Raw genomic sequence first — 13,986 nt, 5'->3', positions numbered from 1 at the left:
CTTTATTTGGTACTGTACCAAAGCCATTATCAGACCAGCAGATCTAACCACCCTTTTTTGACATCCCTGTACCACTCTTTTCACTAACTGCATATCCTGGATATCTCAGAAAGTGCTGTTTCTACTTGAAAACTTATCAGGAGTTGAATTTCCATGTTAACACATCCAATCAGTAGTGTTTGAAAGATTTCAGCTTTCCATGCTGTTGTTAGTTGACCTGGTGCTACATTCAGGCCATCCAAGCTCAGTGCAGGCAAGTAATTCCTGATGTGCAGCTAGGCATCTACTGGGGAGTTCCTCCAGAAGTTACCTCCCCTTGGAAATCTTGCTCGTATTTTTGTGGATGAATCTTCAGTTTTAATTAAAAGCCTACCTTTACAACTTTGAGAATTTCATCCTACTGAAGGAATACCATTTTCCTTATTCGTAAGGAGAAGCAGACTGCGATCTATAAAAGTAGGCTCATCTGCTGGATTTTCCTATGCTGATTTTAGCAAACTCCTTGCTACGTTTCATCAAGTCCTCAGATTTGTTGTGTTCACAGTATTGTAGTGAATTGCCTTAATGTATGAAAGAGTTCCTTCTCCTCTGTGCACCCTTGACCATGTGCATTTAGGAAAATATTTACATTTTTCATAACTTTGCATAAAGAGCATTACATTTACTAATTGGTTAGATTCTTTTACTACTGCTACTACTTTAATTTAAATGTGTCATATTTTCTAGGGCTTAAAATTCAAAAGAATTCTTGAGGTCTTGAATGTTCAGCAACTTTGTGCTTTAAACAGGCCTAAAATCAGCTTCTCTAGGCCATGGATGCCCAAACTGGCTTTCATTAAACAACAGAATGGTTTTGCTAGAAATAGCCTGGATCTGTTGAGACTGATGCTGAGCAAATGCTGACAAACCCTGCTTGATCCAAGCTGAATGGGATTAAATAGTATTTGTGCTATACTAAGTATTGTGTTCTGGAGTATCCTAGTCCCAGTTCCCTGAAATGATGCTGGAAAAGTGATCACTTCATTAAGCATTCTGGTAATGATGCAAGTGTTTTTTGTATTACTGTAATATCTAAAATTCTCCTTAAAAATGAAGCAATGCTTCTTTTTCACTCTTGTGCATAAAAATTGTCTATCGTGAGAGAGAAGAGTGAAGAGGGCACAGCCACTGAGTACTGGGAGACAAGAGGGATGTACTGATGGGAAGTGTGAGCAGTAAATGCTTCCCTCTAACTTCTAAGAAGCTAAACCAATCCTACAAGTAGGTTAGGATTTTGGAGACATCTAAAGACAAAAAATACTACTTTTTTACCTTTTCCAGGATAAAATTGTCCAAATGTCAACATTTTCCTAGTATTCCTTTTAGCAGATGGTTTCCAGATAGAAGCTCATAAAGGCTTGCAGAAGAAAGAAAAATTAGGTGGTAATGTCTTACTCCATAGTGTTTAAACAGCCTGTAATTTAATTTAAGATTTGAATATATGGGATACAGAGATCTAAAATAATGTATGTAGAACTGCTTTATGTGTGTCTGCTTGAACACTTTCAGGGGCAAAGGGGTAACAAATGAGAGAAACTGTATATTTCCTGTTGTTTGTCAAGCTGTGTTTTCTGCTGCTAGTGTTTCCTGATCAACTGGGAATGTCTTGAATTGTCTGTACCATCTTAGCAGCATTTTCTGTATTATAGCAGCCGCAGAATGGTGGTGTTAGATATCTGCCTGAACCGTTCACTGGCTGGGTGAGCAGTTCTTGTTTCCATCTTTCCCAAGAGTTAAACATAGCTGCTTTTGTCATGCTAAACTGATTGTAATTTGTCCTTTGGTGCCTGTTCCTGGGTGTAAATCTCTATGTGCTACATAGGATAAAGTTGTACAAATTGTTCTGGGCATGACAGAGCACTCCTTTTTTTCCTGAAGAGCACCAGGTATCCCGTGTGTGACTGTATTACATCATACACCTGGAGAAAATAGACTTTTAATGTCAGCTATGCTGGATATGCTGTAGTGAACATTTGGCCAAAAAGGTTGGATGTGGTGGGCTTTAGTATGGTTCTCTAATGGTGCAGGAACATCTCTGAGAAATGTCAGAAGTAGCATGGTGGCCACTGGCCCCAGAAATCTGGAAGCAGTTGTCCTCAGTGCTGCCTGCACACACCTTTTACTCAGCTCTTACTTTAAATCACTTTTGCTGGGTATAAGGCAAACTTACAGCACTGCCAGTGTTCATTGCCTTCCATGAGAGGAGAAATTAGACCTTTGTCCTGGAGATGTCATTGTGCATGTAACTGCACTGATACAGTTGAACTCATGAACATATTTGGTAAATCTGCTGTTGTGTCTCACCCTCGCTGCAGGCGCTGCAGCCAGGTGCCCGTACCGAGGCCACACTCCCCTCCCAAATGGGAAATGATGCAGCAGGCAAACGTTTTAGAAGCAATGAAGTTAAACTCCAGCTCTTTTCTAATGAGATTTGAGCTTCTACGTTTCATTCTAGGAAAGCATGTAGAGAGTTGGGGGTCATTTAGAAAACTTTGAGAATGTCATTTGCAGTCTCATATGTGCTACACTCAGTCTCATTACAATGCAAAGAAAATTGGTTTGCGTGTTGTAGCATGCAGACCAAGCAGAGTTTGCTCCCTGGTGCTCTGTAGAAAAGCCCTGTGTAGAGTAGTTTTGCCCACACTGTGCACTGCTGTCTTCTGGTCTGTCAGTTCTATGCAATGTTGAAATTTATAAAGCTTTTGGACAGATTTTCAGCTTGTGCAAATGAATGCAGAACCACTGGATGTGAGTGGGACAGGCCGATATATGCAAGTGCTGAAAACTGGCAACTCCTTACATAATGAATCTGATGGTTTAAAAAGTTTCTACTGATCTTGCTCATGTTTTAGAACTGTACTGCTGTTTTAATAATACCTGGCTGCTTCTGTACAGTTTGGTGGCTTTGCCATGGAGGAGAATCACATTTATGGAGGTGTGGTCACTCTCCCATAGCAAATTACAAGTTCAGTGTCAGACTATATATATATAAAATAAATATAAATATAACAAATAAAAACAATATATATGATGTGTTTGTATACATACACCACTTGCAGCTACACAGTCTCATACAGGGACTCCATGGATGTCAAAATACCATGACAAATTAGCACAAACTCCTGGCTGAAGTTTAGTTGATAGTCACTTCAGCCTTTGCTGAAGTAATTGTAACAGTATCTTGTGTTTCCCTTTTTCTTGACTGTAAAAGGCAGTGGGGTATGAAGCCTGAATGATGAATTTAACGCTGTTAGTATTTCTTGAATTTGGTATGTACTTTCCTGGTTATACCTGAGACTCACTTTAATCCTTTACCAGTAATGCTGTGCATATCTGTTGATTATAACTACTTGAATCTGCTGCATTTTATCATATTGCAGAATATAAAAACTATAAGGACAGTTCTTGAAATTTCAGAAGTGAGGAGCAAAAAGATTAATGGAACTTTCAGTCTAGCACAGGTCATGCTGACCTCAATTCTGTGGCAAATACTGTGAAAGACTATGGAAATAATTGCAGTGGAGTAACTAGGAATGATGGTGATGCTCTGAGTATGCTTTCCTTTCCTTCAGCTCCTGGAGGAGTCATTTATTCCCGTGGAAAGTGATGCAAGATGCTGTTCTCACTGGTACTGGTTCAATTGTTACTTGACATAGGCACACAACAAGCTGCTGAGCAGCAGAATTGGACCTTTTTGGTATCAAAATTACAGTAACCTTTATGTTGCACTCAGGCAGTGTATCTACACCAGCTTTTTCTTTCCTGATTACATTAGTTAGGCCTGGAGACACTTAGAAAAGGAAAAAACATTAGCGAATAGGAATATCTAAAATGATCTGTACTTTGAAGTATGAATTGTGCAGCTCGAAGAGCCTTTTCATGAGGGCATCCAGATTCAGTCTTGATGGTGAAGTCTTATAAAAGTGGCTTTTTCGACCCTTTTTTGTTTGATGTGCCAGCTTTCCAACAGCTAGAGATGCTGGCTGTGGTGAAGAGGGTGTGGTCCCTCAGGGAGATGAAGATTTAGGAACGCAGAAGAAAGGACCTAGAGCCATCTGCCTCATCTGTTCCATCGATGTTGTCAAAGGAAGCAGCAGGAATAGACTGGGCCACCTACTAATACTTGTGTAATGGCCTTCCCAGGAAGAAAATACATTCTCTTCTTTGGAGTGGAGCAGAGGGATTCACAGTAACAGTGCTGCTGCTAGGCTGGGTGCAGTATGTTGCCCATAAGGAGTCAGCAATCACAGACAAAGGGATTTTGATAGGAATTGACTCCCTCATGCACGGTCGGGCACAAGTTCTTTAATTTATTTAACTTGAATAAACAGAAAATGACATAGCGGATCCCATGTGAGCCAAAAGAGCCATCTGTGGTCTAACCCTGTGACAAACAGTATAGCAATAATTCCAATGCCACCAACAATGTGGAGTTTGCCAGAAAAGCAGATGCTTCTTTTGACATGCATCTTCAATGCGGTGCCATTCCTATCCTATAATTGCTGTCTATGGAGGGAGGGTGGATAGGATAGCCAGATGAGCAGAATGGTGACATTGTAGTTTTTGGGGGAAAAGCCAACAGTTTGGAAAATAATAAAAAAGGACAAAGAAGTATAAAAATAATTTTTAAAAAGCTGCAAAATTCTCCTGTGTGCATCATGAAAGCAGTGACACTTTTTAAGTAAGAGACAATACTTGCATGGATTTATCAGCAATCTAAAGTCTAATACAATATGGAAGAAGAATAAATAATACTTCAGAAACTTCTGTGCAGTTTTAAACTTTTTTTAAAAAAAGCTTTTCTTTCTCTATTATTTTAAAGGACTAAATAATGGGCAGACATTCTTAACATACTTTTTTGTTTGTTTTTTTTGCTGTACTGTCAGCTTTTATAATACAGATATTCAGGCAGTTCTTGAATAAGCCAAGGTGTCTGTATATATACTCTGCTACTTTTTAGCCAGTTTTATGAGATATGCAGACTTAGGAGGATTAACGTCCAAAATACAGTGACGTATGGCGTCCCTAATAGTTAAGATATGGCATATTTACTGCTTTATGAAATTAAAAATGTAGCTACCTACAACCATAAAAAGTATCCATTTTAAACATCACAAGCAGAAGCTCTTGAAAGCAGCACATTTTTGATCACATTGAAAATTGTCTATGGTCCTGTTTGTTGGCATTGGAAGTAAATGTTGACAACAGATAATGACAAAGAAATTGAACAGCAATAGAACTGGGGGTTAGCATTCTTCTAATGAGAGTCTGTCCTCTGAACAGAAGTAACTGCCTTATGTGGTACAGGAGTCTCATTGCCAGAGCTTAGTTTTGTGGGATTTACTTAGAAAGAAAAATGGTTACCTGCTCTCTTGTATTTTCCTTCAAGGGAGCCAAAAAATGTCCAGGATAAAGCCATGTCTCTCATTTTCCATAAGTTTAAGTCCCACTTCTTCCATTACACTGTAAGTGCAGTCAAATAATATTGTTTAATTTCAGATCTTAGTGCGCTGACATCTGAAGAGATTTTAAATGGAGGTGGTGAGTAGGAGTTTCCTGTTTAATAAATGCTAAAGCAGACTCCTATTTACAATGTGAAGGGACCACTATGAACCTCTTAATGCTTATGAAGAGCTTATTGAATAATTTTTTTACTTTAATTCCATGAGTACTGTCCTCTGAGCTGCTATTGAAGTGCTTGTGAGCTGTATGTGATTTGCAGGCTATGATGTGACCATCTGTGATCTAGTCTAAACTACTGCATGACCCAGGAGTTTCTAAGTTAATTGCTGTTTCAGGTGAAGCATTTCTCCTATGAAGGGTGTCTTGACCATTTCCTGTTGTGGAGAATGTTGTAAGATTTTATACCCTGCTATTAACATGTACCAAGAGATATGTAATGCAAGGGAGGAATTTTTTATTATTTGGATTGAGTGTCACTTATTGGACTTGCTACCTTTCAGGTGCTTACATAAGCCATCAGTATGCAAGTTACACCTCTCTGAAAATGGATGTGTTTTCTTTTAATTATAATTTGAATCCTGAGGCTGGAACAAAAACTTCAACATAGTCTAGATATTCAGTACTCTGTGCTTTCTGGATCCTGAGCAAAAGCTTTGTCTGGTTTCACTGAAGAAAACAGGCCTGTGTATTACTGGAATCAAGAAGGAAGTTGGCAATTAATTCTTTTGTGTCTACTGCTCAATGAAGGTCTAACCACAAAAACATATACATGCTTTTTTGTCTGTCTGGTAGATCTTAGTACTGTGTTCTCTTTCTTCAGGTACTTGAGCATCTTGAATTTCTGTTCAGATTCTTTAAATGTGGCCTAGCTGTTGGATTGCTGCTTGTTCATATTTCAGACACTTAAGTCTTTTGCTTTATGTGTGTCTATAATTCTGTCATGGCTAGGGCACTGTACCAAGGTATTTTTTCAGGGGATTGTCCAGGAAATCCAGGTATAAAACTGAGAGGGAAGACAGATGCTGTGATTCATAATAAGCAGGTGGAAGGGGAAAGGGAGGGTTCATGACATCTGGAAAGGAACAGGATATAGCCCAGTTCAGCACTCCCCTTGCTCTCCTTTGGGATAGCTTTTGTGCTATGGTGTGGCTAGGTTTGTGTATTTTGCACTTTTTGTCTCTGAACTAGGGGAATCAGTTAGTGGAGCACCAAAAAATCCCTGACAAGGGATAAAGTCAATGGTGTAAGTGAGTTCCTGGGAACTTTGAAACTTTTTCATTTATCATTGAGAGTCTAGAAGAGCTCCCTGAACCAGAAGCAGTTTCTTGCCCCCATTGCTTACTTTATTGTTACCATCTTGCCTGCCAACTCCAAGTTAGAAAGCTTTTTTTCTTGAGTAATAACAATAAAAAAATTCTCCACACCCTATTCTTGGAGAAAAAAAATCTGTTCGAAGCATCAGTGTGGGTTTTGTCATATACTTCAGTGTGGCCAGGATAATGCTCACACTTCTTCAAGTGTCTTCATAGAAAATATATAGGTAGATTTTTGAGCTTGCTCTCATTGCTAGCAGAAGATTGCTGTTGAATTAAGCTTTAAATGTGTAATTTAAACAATACTGGTTCAATTTCCTGTCAAAATATGAAAATGTGACATTTTATAACAAGCTGGAATGGTTTACTTCAATACTTTCTGGTTTTAGTAATTGTTGCTTTCTGGTGAGAACAGGTTCAGTCCTGCTATGTTGCTATAAGATCTGAGGAGAGGAAGCAAACAGGCCAGTGGGGAATGAGCTTGTGTTATAATCAGGTGAGTCTGGGGGTGAAATTGTTAGGAGCATCTGAGCCATGACTGGGTGTTTGTGCTAGACTTTGTCTTCTTTCATTGCTGAACAAACAATCCTTCATGAAGATGTTTTAAAAAGAAAGCTGCTAGAAGTATGTTACTCGTTCATGCATTTCTGTATTTCAAGGAAGGGCTTCTTCAAATGGCTCAGAAAAAATGTATTAACTGCTTCCCTGGATTTTGCCAGAAACTTTATTCTTACTGGCGAATTGGTTCAAATTAAAGTACAACAAAGAAGAAAGAGCATGTTAACTAAAAACAAATAAAATAGTGAAAATAACTTTTTAAAAATTATCTTTATAGATGCATGATGTTATCCACCTACAGTTTTGTTTCCTTTTAGTATGGAAAAGACTGTTATCTGTATTTAGAAAAACAGTTTTCATAGGACTTGGCTGTAACATACAGGCAAGAAAAAAGGTATAACCCTGTATTTTTATCTTGTAAAGCTCCTCTTAAAACTTGTCTTTTAAGGCAAGGGGGCTTCCCTATTCGGTGTGATATGTTTTTTACCTTGATTACTTCATTTTCATCCTATTTATTGCAGTCCATCATTGCTGTAATCCCAACTATAGTATTCTGGGCATAGTCCTTTCATACCAAGATATGGAACATGTAGAGCGGTTTTTTTGGGAGAAACAGAGGGCTGGATCTCCAGGTGCTCCTGGTCTGCCTGTGATGTTTTGTGACAGGCAGAGTCTTTGCCCAATGCCTGCCTCCACCCTCAGGGTCCCACATCTTCCCAGCAGTTGTTTCTGCTCTGTGTGCCTGAACCACTAACACCTGTCATCACCACCTAAAGAAAGATGGAACAGGCTTGCATCCTGAGTATGCAAATAGCTCTGATCACAAAACACAGTGTCCATAGTTGCTGCCTTGTGCAGTTCACCAGCCCTTTCTGGAATAGTCCCGTTGGCTCTTACAGTGTCGCTATGAGATCATGCTTTTTACCTGTGGAAGGAGAAGTTAAGATTGGTGGTTTAAAAGAGAAAAAGGGGGCAAGTATCAGTGTTTTTCCTGCCTGAGGAGATTTTCAACAGAAGTCTGGAGCTTCTGAGATACTCTTTATACTGGTGTCATGCTGAAAATGCTTTGATTTTGTTGTTGAATCTTCCTGTGACAAGTGCTTACAGACTGAAGAAGAGCAGTTGGAGAAGCTACCCTAAGGCAGGAGATGTGAGTAAAGCAGCAGCAAAGCTTTCAGTTTCTACTGGTTGACTCATGTCCACTGAGAATTGAACTTGGAGAGGCCTCCAGAAATTCAGTTTTGCTTGCTGTAATGTTTCAGACATGATGAGGAAAAACATGAAACAGAATAGTGCAGGACACTCAAAATGGCATCTCCTCTGCAGCTGTCACTTTGCTGGCTTAGAGTAAGGGATCAAGGTTTAATGTTTCCTTATTTAAAGAAAGGTAATAAAGCAACTGTCTTCATCCATGAACACTCATTTCTGTTAAACACTTGGAGTTCTTCTTTGTGCTAGGGACATGATTTAATTCCAAATGAGTTCCTGTTTCCTAAGCTGTGTACAAAGTGTTGCAGTGTCCCGTGCTTTCATTGTACATGTAAAGTTTTCTCTAACCTGAAGTGTTAGGTAGATTAATAAATAAACATGCAATGCCCAATTTAATGAAAAATAATTTCAGATTCAATACTTTTTCTCACTGTTTCACACATCCACAGAAGATGTATGGTAATTTTTGTATCAGTGCCATTTACTGAAGGTGCTGCTTTCAAAATCAGGGAACTTAGGCAAAGTAAGTACTCAGGCTGGGTAAGCAGGTGCTTGTAGCTTAGTCACCTGAGCAAAGCTAGGGAAACACTGCTGATGAAATTTTGATACTATGAGATGATCCAAGTAGGAATTCTGGCTAAATCTGATAGTTAATGTAGGCTGCAATTTGTGGTTTGAATTTAGAGTAGATGTGTGAGAACTTTGTTGTAAAAAGTCATAGTACTTTTCCCATTAGGAATTTTGGCTGAGTGATTAAACTCATAATTAAATGCTAGAATGTTATATAACTTTATATGTATATTTTATTGCACAAAGTTAGAGACTTAAATGGAGTGCTACTGTAGTGATCATACTCTGTTTTGGGACAGTGACTTAGAGTCATTGTCCAAGTTATCTTCTGCTCATTGAAGTTCTGTTGGAATTCTGTAGTCTGAAGGCAGCAGGGATCAGTATCTCTCAACCCCCAGGTCAAAGGAATTAAATCTGTTGACAGAAAAGAGATTCTTCTGTTCCTAGGTAGACAAAATCCTGCTCTGACTTATTTGCAGTCCTTAAGCATAGAATGGCTTATAAGAAAGACAGGAATGGCTCATATAAGATGTGTATATTCTCCAGCTGATTTTCAGTACTTGCAGTTATTCCCATTTGGAGTTTATATTGAGAATGAAACACAGGCAGACAATTATTCTTGTTTTAAGGCACTTCATGGGGACTGTTCAGTCACTGAGCTTTTTGTTTTCCTAATAAGTACCTGTGATTTTCCCTTTGCTGTGGTGGGGCTGTGGAGGGCTGGAGGGAAGGTCCTCAGAGAGCAGCTCCTCACAGCTGGCTCCAGAATGGGCTGGGGAGATCATAGAGCAGATGGGCTGATTATTCTGTCACTGGCCTTTTTTGCTTAGATGTTTGTTGAAGATGACAGGAAGGAAACTGCTGTGTAAAAAGAACGATGGCTAATTACCTCTTGGAGTGAAAACTAAGGAGGAAATGGCAAACCAGTGTGACAATGGTATTTCTTGTGAACAGGAATATTGTCACAAGAAATAATGTTCTATTGCTAACATTCATTCCTCTTATTCTTGAGTTCAGTGTTTTAAGATGCAATGCTTATGAAGAAAAATTAATAAATGTATTTTTATGTATGTTGCAATATTGCAAATTATTGTGAGGTCCATATAGTAAAAGCTTAAGAACAGATTTGATAGGAATTTTTAGCAGAATCTACAATTGGTAAACAAAAACTTTTCAAATTTGATTTCAAGTTTTAGACAGAGCACTCAGTTAAGTTTTGTGAAAGCTGTTTCTAAACAAACAACCCCAAACTTTGGCCAGGCCTCCTCTGCAGAATGTCTTGCCAGCAAAGCACTGTGTATCAGCCAGGGGTGTGGAAAAAAGTCATACATCCCCGCTGACATCAATATGTTGGCAAAAGCCCAGGTGTGGATGCAGCTGTGCAGGCAGAAGAGAGCTTTTATCGGCTTGGCTGATGTTGTTTGGGGAGGTGATGCAACTACGCCAGCAGACAAACTCTCAAACTCTTCTCCTGGCCCGCGCTGGCAGCGTAGGAGGCTCCGCCAGCGCGGTCACGGCGTCGCGGCTGCGCTGCCAACCAACCCTTTGCAGCAAGAGCAACTGGAAAAAAAGGCCCCTTTGAACAACAGAGGGACCTCTATAATTTAGTTTTTATAAGTAGTCGTCGATGAGGAACAGAGCGGAAAAAGTGATTCAGATTTTAAAATTAAAGTTTTAATGTAAAAAACGTGGTTTGGTTGTATGGCTTTAAGGAGTCACTGTCCCTTCAATGGCTGTCTGTCGTTGGGTTGGAGGCTTTGAGAGCTGCAGGACACCCAGCACTTGTGTTTTGTAGAGCCTTTAAGGCTTGTGAAGGTATGAGTCTCTCTGGAAGCGCTGAAAAACCTTCTGTCTATAAACTCAGGAAGACAGCTATAGTCCCATTTACATTCCCATGATGTTTGAATGTGACCACTGGCACTAGAACATCTTCATGTTTAAATAGAAGCTTAAATTTCTCAGAATGGAGTGTTTATCTTTTACAGACAGACAGAATTAGAATTCCTGCTCTCTCTACACACAGACACACATTTTCCTCTCCTGCCTTTGGCCAGCTGGTGACAAGATTTTGCAAAACTCCAGTTCTTCATGACATAGAAAAACAAAGATTTTAAGGGAAAAACACTGTAAGAAATAAAAGCAAAACCAAACCAAAGACACTGAAAAACTTAATAGAGGCTCTTAGCCTTCTGTTGTAATTTAGAAATAAACGAGTTTAGATGAAGACAGGTATGTGTATGTTGAGTTTTCTGGCAGCTGTACGTGCACGTTTTGAAACCATAAACAGAGCAGTTTTGCATTTGATCACTGCATTTTGAGAACTTCACTGAAGGCTTTTTGAAGAGAATTTCACTGTGCCAGACTAAGTTTTTTCTGTTGTGAAAATGTTTTGAAAGTAGTTGCTCTGTCATTCTGCATTGCTTGTAACCCTAAAAATAATTGCCTGGTGTTACTGGAAGACGAGTGGTCTGACAGACTGACTTGTGCTGCTATTGTTGAAATCCATCAGTGTTTCCATTGCAAACTTGGAAGGGAGCATTTAATCTTTTTCCCTGGAAGAAATTCTAGATCAGTACTTCAAATCTCTTCCAAAATATTTATATTTGGAATTGATGTTTCTAAAAATCTCTATTAAAAACAAAAAAAATCTCTAACCCTATGGCAATGAAATATTGATACTCAGTTTTGAAATGCTAAATGATCAGGAATGTACTTAATTCTTTTTAGTAATTTTCAGTTCAATTAAATTGGGCAGCAACAATCTTACTGCTTATCAATGTTGGTTTTATAGCAAGCCTTACAGTTGGCTGTTCCAGGCCATTATAGCTACATAATAAACTTTGCAATATGCCAAATTGGAAGATTTCAAAACCTTCCTAGGGAAACACAAAAAAGAAGCACATAATTACCATAAAGTATCTGATATAAGGCATGCCTTTGTACTTTTCTCCCACTCACAATTCCATTCCAATTTCTTGAGGTTATCTCCAGAATAGTTTTGCTTTTCTTGTGTGTAGTTTCATGGGTGCTTTAAACAGAGCTAAACTCTAATCCTTTCCTCTCTGCCTTTGCATTCCTGCTCCCTGCCTTGTGACAGCCAAAGTCACTTTTGCGTAGTGCAAAGCCCACATGCGGTGTACCAGATCAGGGAAAATAATTTTTTGGTTCAGTTTGTGGCCATACAACTGTTTGTACTATCCCAAGGAAGAGGGTGGCACTAGGGTGGGAACAAGTGAGTCTACATTGACATCTCACTTTATATTCCATTTTATTTTTTTTCCTCTCCTGTGCCTTTCCTCTATTCATGGGGCAGTTCTTTGCTATGAGCTTGTGGTGGAAGCTCAGGCTTCTGCAGGAAAGGAGCCACATGCAGCCACTTTGTCAGTGAAAACTGTGTAGTCACAAGGTATTTACAGGCAACTTCATCTTCTAGTATATTTTTAAAGTATTCCTCTCTTAAAACACCACAGACAGGTTCTTAGTACTTTTTGTACAGTGCCCTGCTATACTTCTCTTAATGCAAATGATTTCTCTATTGCAGATTTCCTCTAGAACGTTTTTATGTTCCATTTGGGTCTGATTTTAAGAGCAATAGCATTAGATACCTTGAGGAGTAGGTAGAAGTGCTTCTGTGCTTTTCTCCTTTTGAAACTTGAATTTTTTACCATTATATAGAGCCTTTTTCTTGATAATTGTGAAATAATCCACAAATATGGAGACAGACAGCAGTATGAAAGTTCTCCCAAGGCACACCATTCATTTAAAGTCTTTTTCTTAAGCTATCTGTGCTCCTTCTCTATCTCTAAAAAAATAATAGCAATATTGTGTGATGTACTAAAAGCCAAGAGATAGAAAAGAGGCTTGTAATTATTTTTGCATTTTTTTATAGATTAAGGAAAGAGCATGGTCTTTGTGTCTGCCACAATTTGACATGTGAAACAATCATAGTGATATAAACTTTGAACCTGCTGGAACCTAGAGGAACAATAGTTCCTATTTCATTTTCACATGAGATGACACAATGAAGAGTGATAAAATCCTTGGAGTAATATTCAGTGAAAGTTATATATAATTTGACCCTGTGTCATGCATCGAGTGGCGGTTGGCGATATCAGGATGTGCCTGTGAGTCCTGTCCCAAATGTGGTGTGAAAGCAGTTGTATTTAAAATCCGTGGGTGATTAGGAACAGGTTGAACACAGTGCTCCACATGATAACCAGGCTGCTGTGGGCTGAGCTGATGTGCATGCTGTGATTGTACCTGTACTTTACTCTAACCTGCTTTTTCCTTTGCAGCAGTCCATTGTACCAGCCCACCCAATGGCTCCTCCTAGTCCCAGCACCACCAGCAGTAATAACAACAGTAGTAGCAGCAGCAACTCAGGATGGGATCAATTAAGTAAAACTAACCTTTACATCAGAGCACTGCCTCCAAACACCACTGATCAGGACCTGGTAAAACTATGCCAACCGTAAGTACTACGTTTAAATGTAAATTATAATTTTGTGCCTTAAAAGCTTGTAGTAGGTACCAAAGATGGGTGTTTGGATTATGAGGGAAGAAAACCAGATACATAAACAAACAGCTTCATGCTGTGGTATGATGGCAGGTTTTAACTTTGTTGGCAATCAGAAGGAAAAGATTGTTTGATGCTTTGGAGAAGGAAAGAGTGAGAATACAGTGGTGAACTGAAGCAACCCACTGCTTTCGTAAAAGCTGTGATTACCCGTTGGGTTGTTGAAATCACAGATAAAATTAATACCTAAATATGAAACTTGCTATTGAGAACCTGCAGAGAGGGTCTCCTCTGTTCACTGCTAAGATAATCTGTTGA

At 39.0% G+C, this 13,986-nt stretch overlaps 1 protein-coding gene across 3 annotated transcripts in view; it reads left to right on the top strand.

The window, feature by feature from the left end:
- Positions 1-13,986, top strand: part of RBMS1 (RNA binding motif single stranded interacting protein 1) — a 142,290-nt gene that overhangs the window by 63,777 nt on the left and 64,527 nt on the right. For all 3 annotated transcript variants that reach the window (XM_041403284.1, XM_041403283.1, XM_041403285.1), the window contains exon 2: positions 13,448-13,623. In XM_041403284.1, coding sequence (XP_041259218.1) covers positions 13,448-13,623 — 176 coding nt within the window. The remainder of the gene's footprint in view (positions 1-13,447; positions 13,624-13,986) is intronic.

Source organism: Onychostruthus taczanowskii, unplaced genomic scaffold (assembly GCF_017590055.1).
Source record: "Onychostruthus taczanowskii isolate IOZ18803 unplaced genomic scaffold, ASM1759005v1 scaffold20, whole genome shotgun sequence".
In the NCBI taxonomy this organism is placed as follows: domain Eukaryota; kingdom Metazoa; phylum Chordata; class Aves; order Passeriformes; family Passeridae; genus Onychostruthus; species Onychostruthus taczanowskii.
The sequence above is the reverse complement of the archived record's forward strand: the minus strand, read 5'-3'. Positions and strand labels throughout refer to the sequence as shown.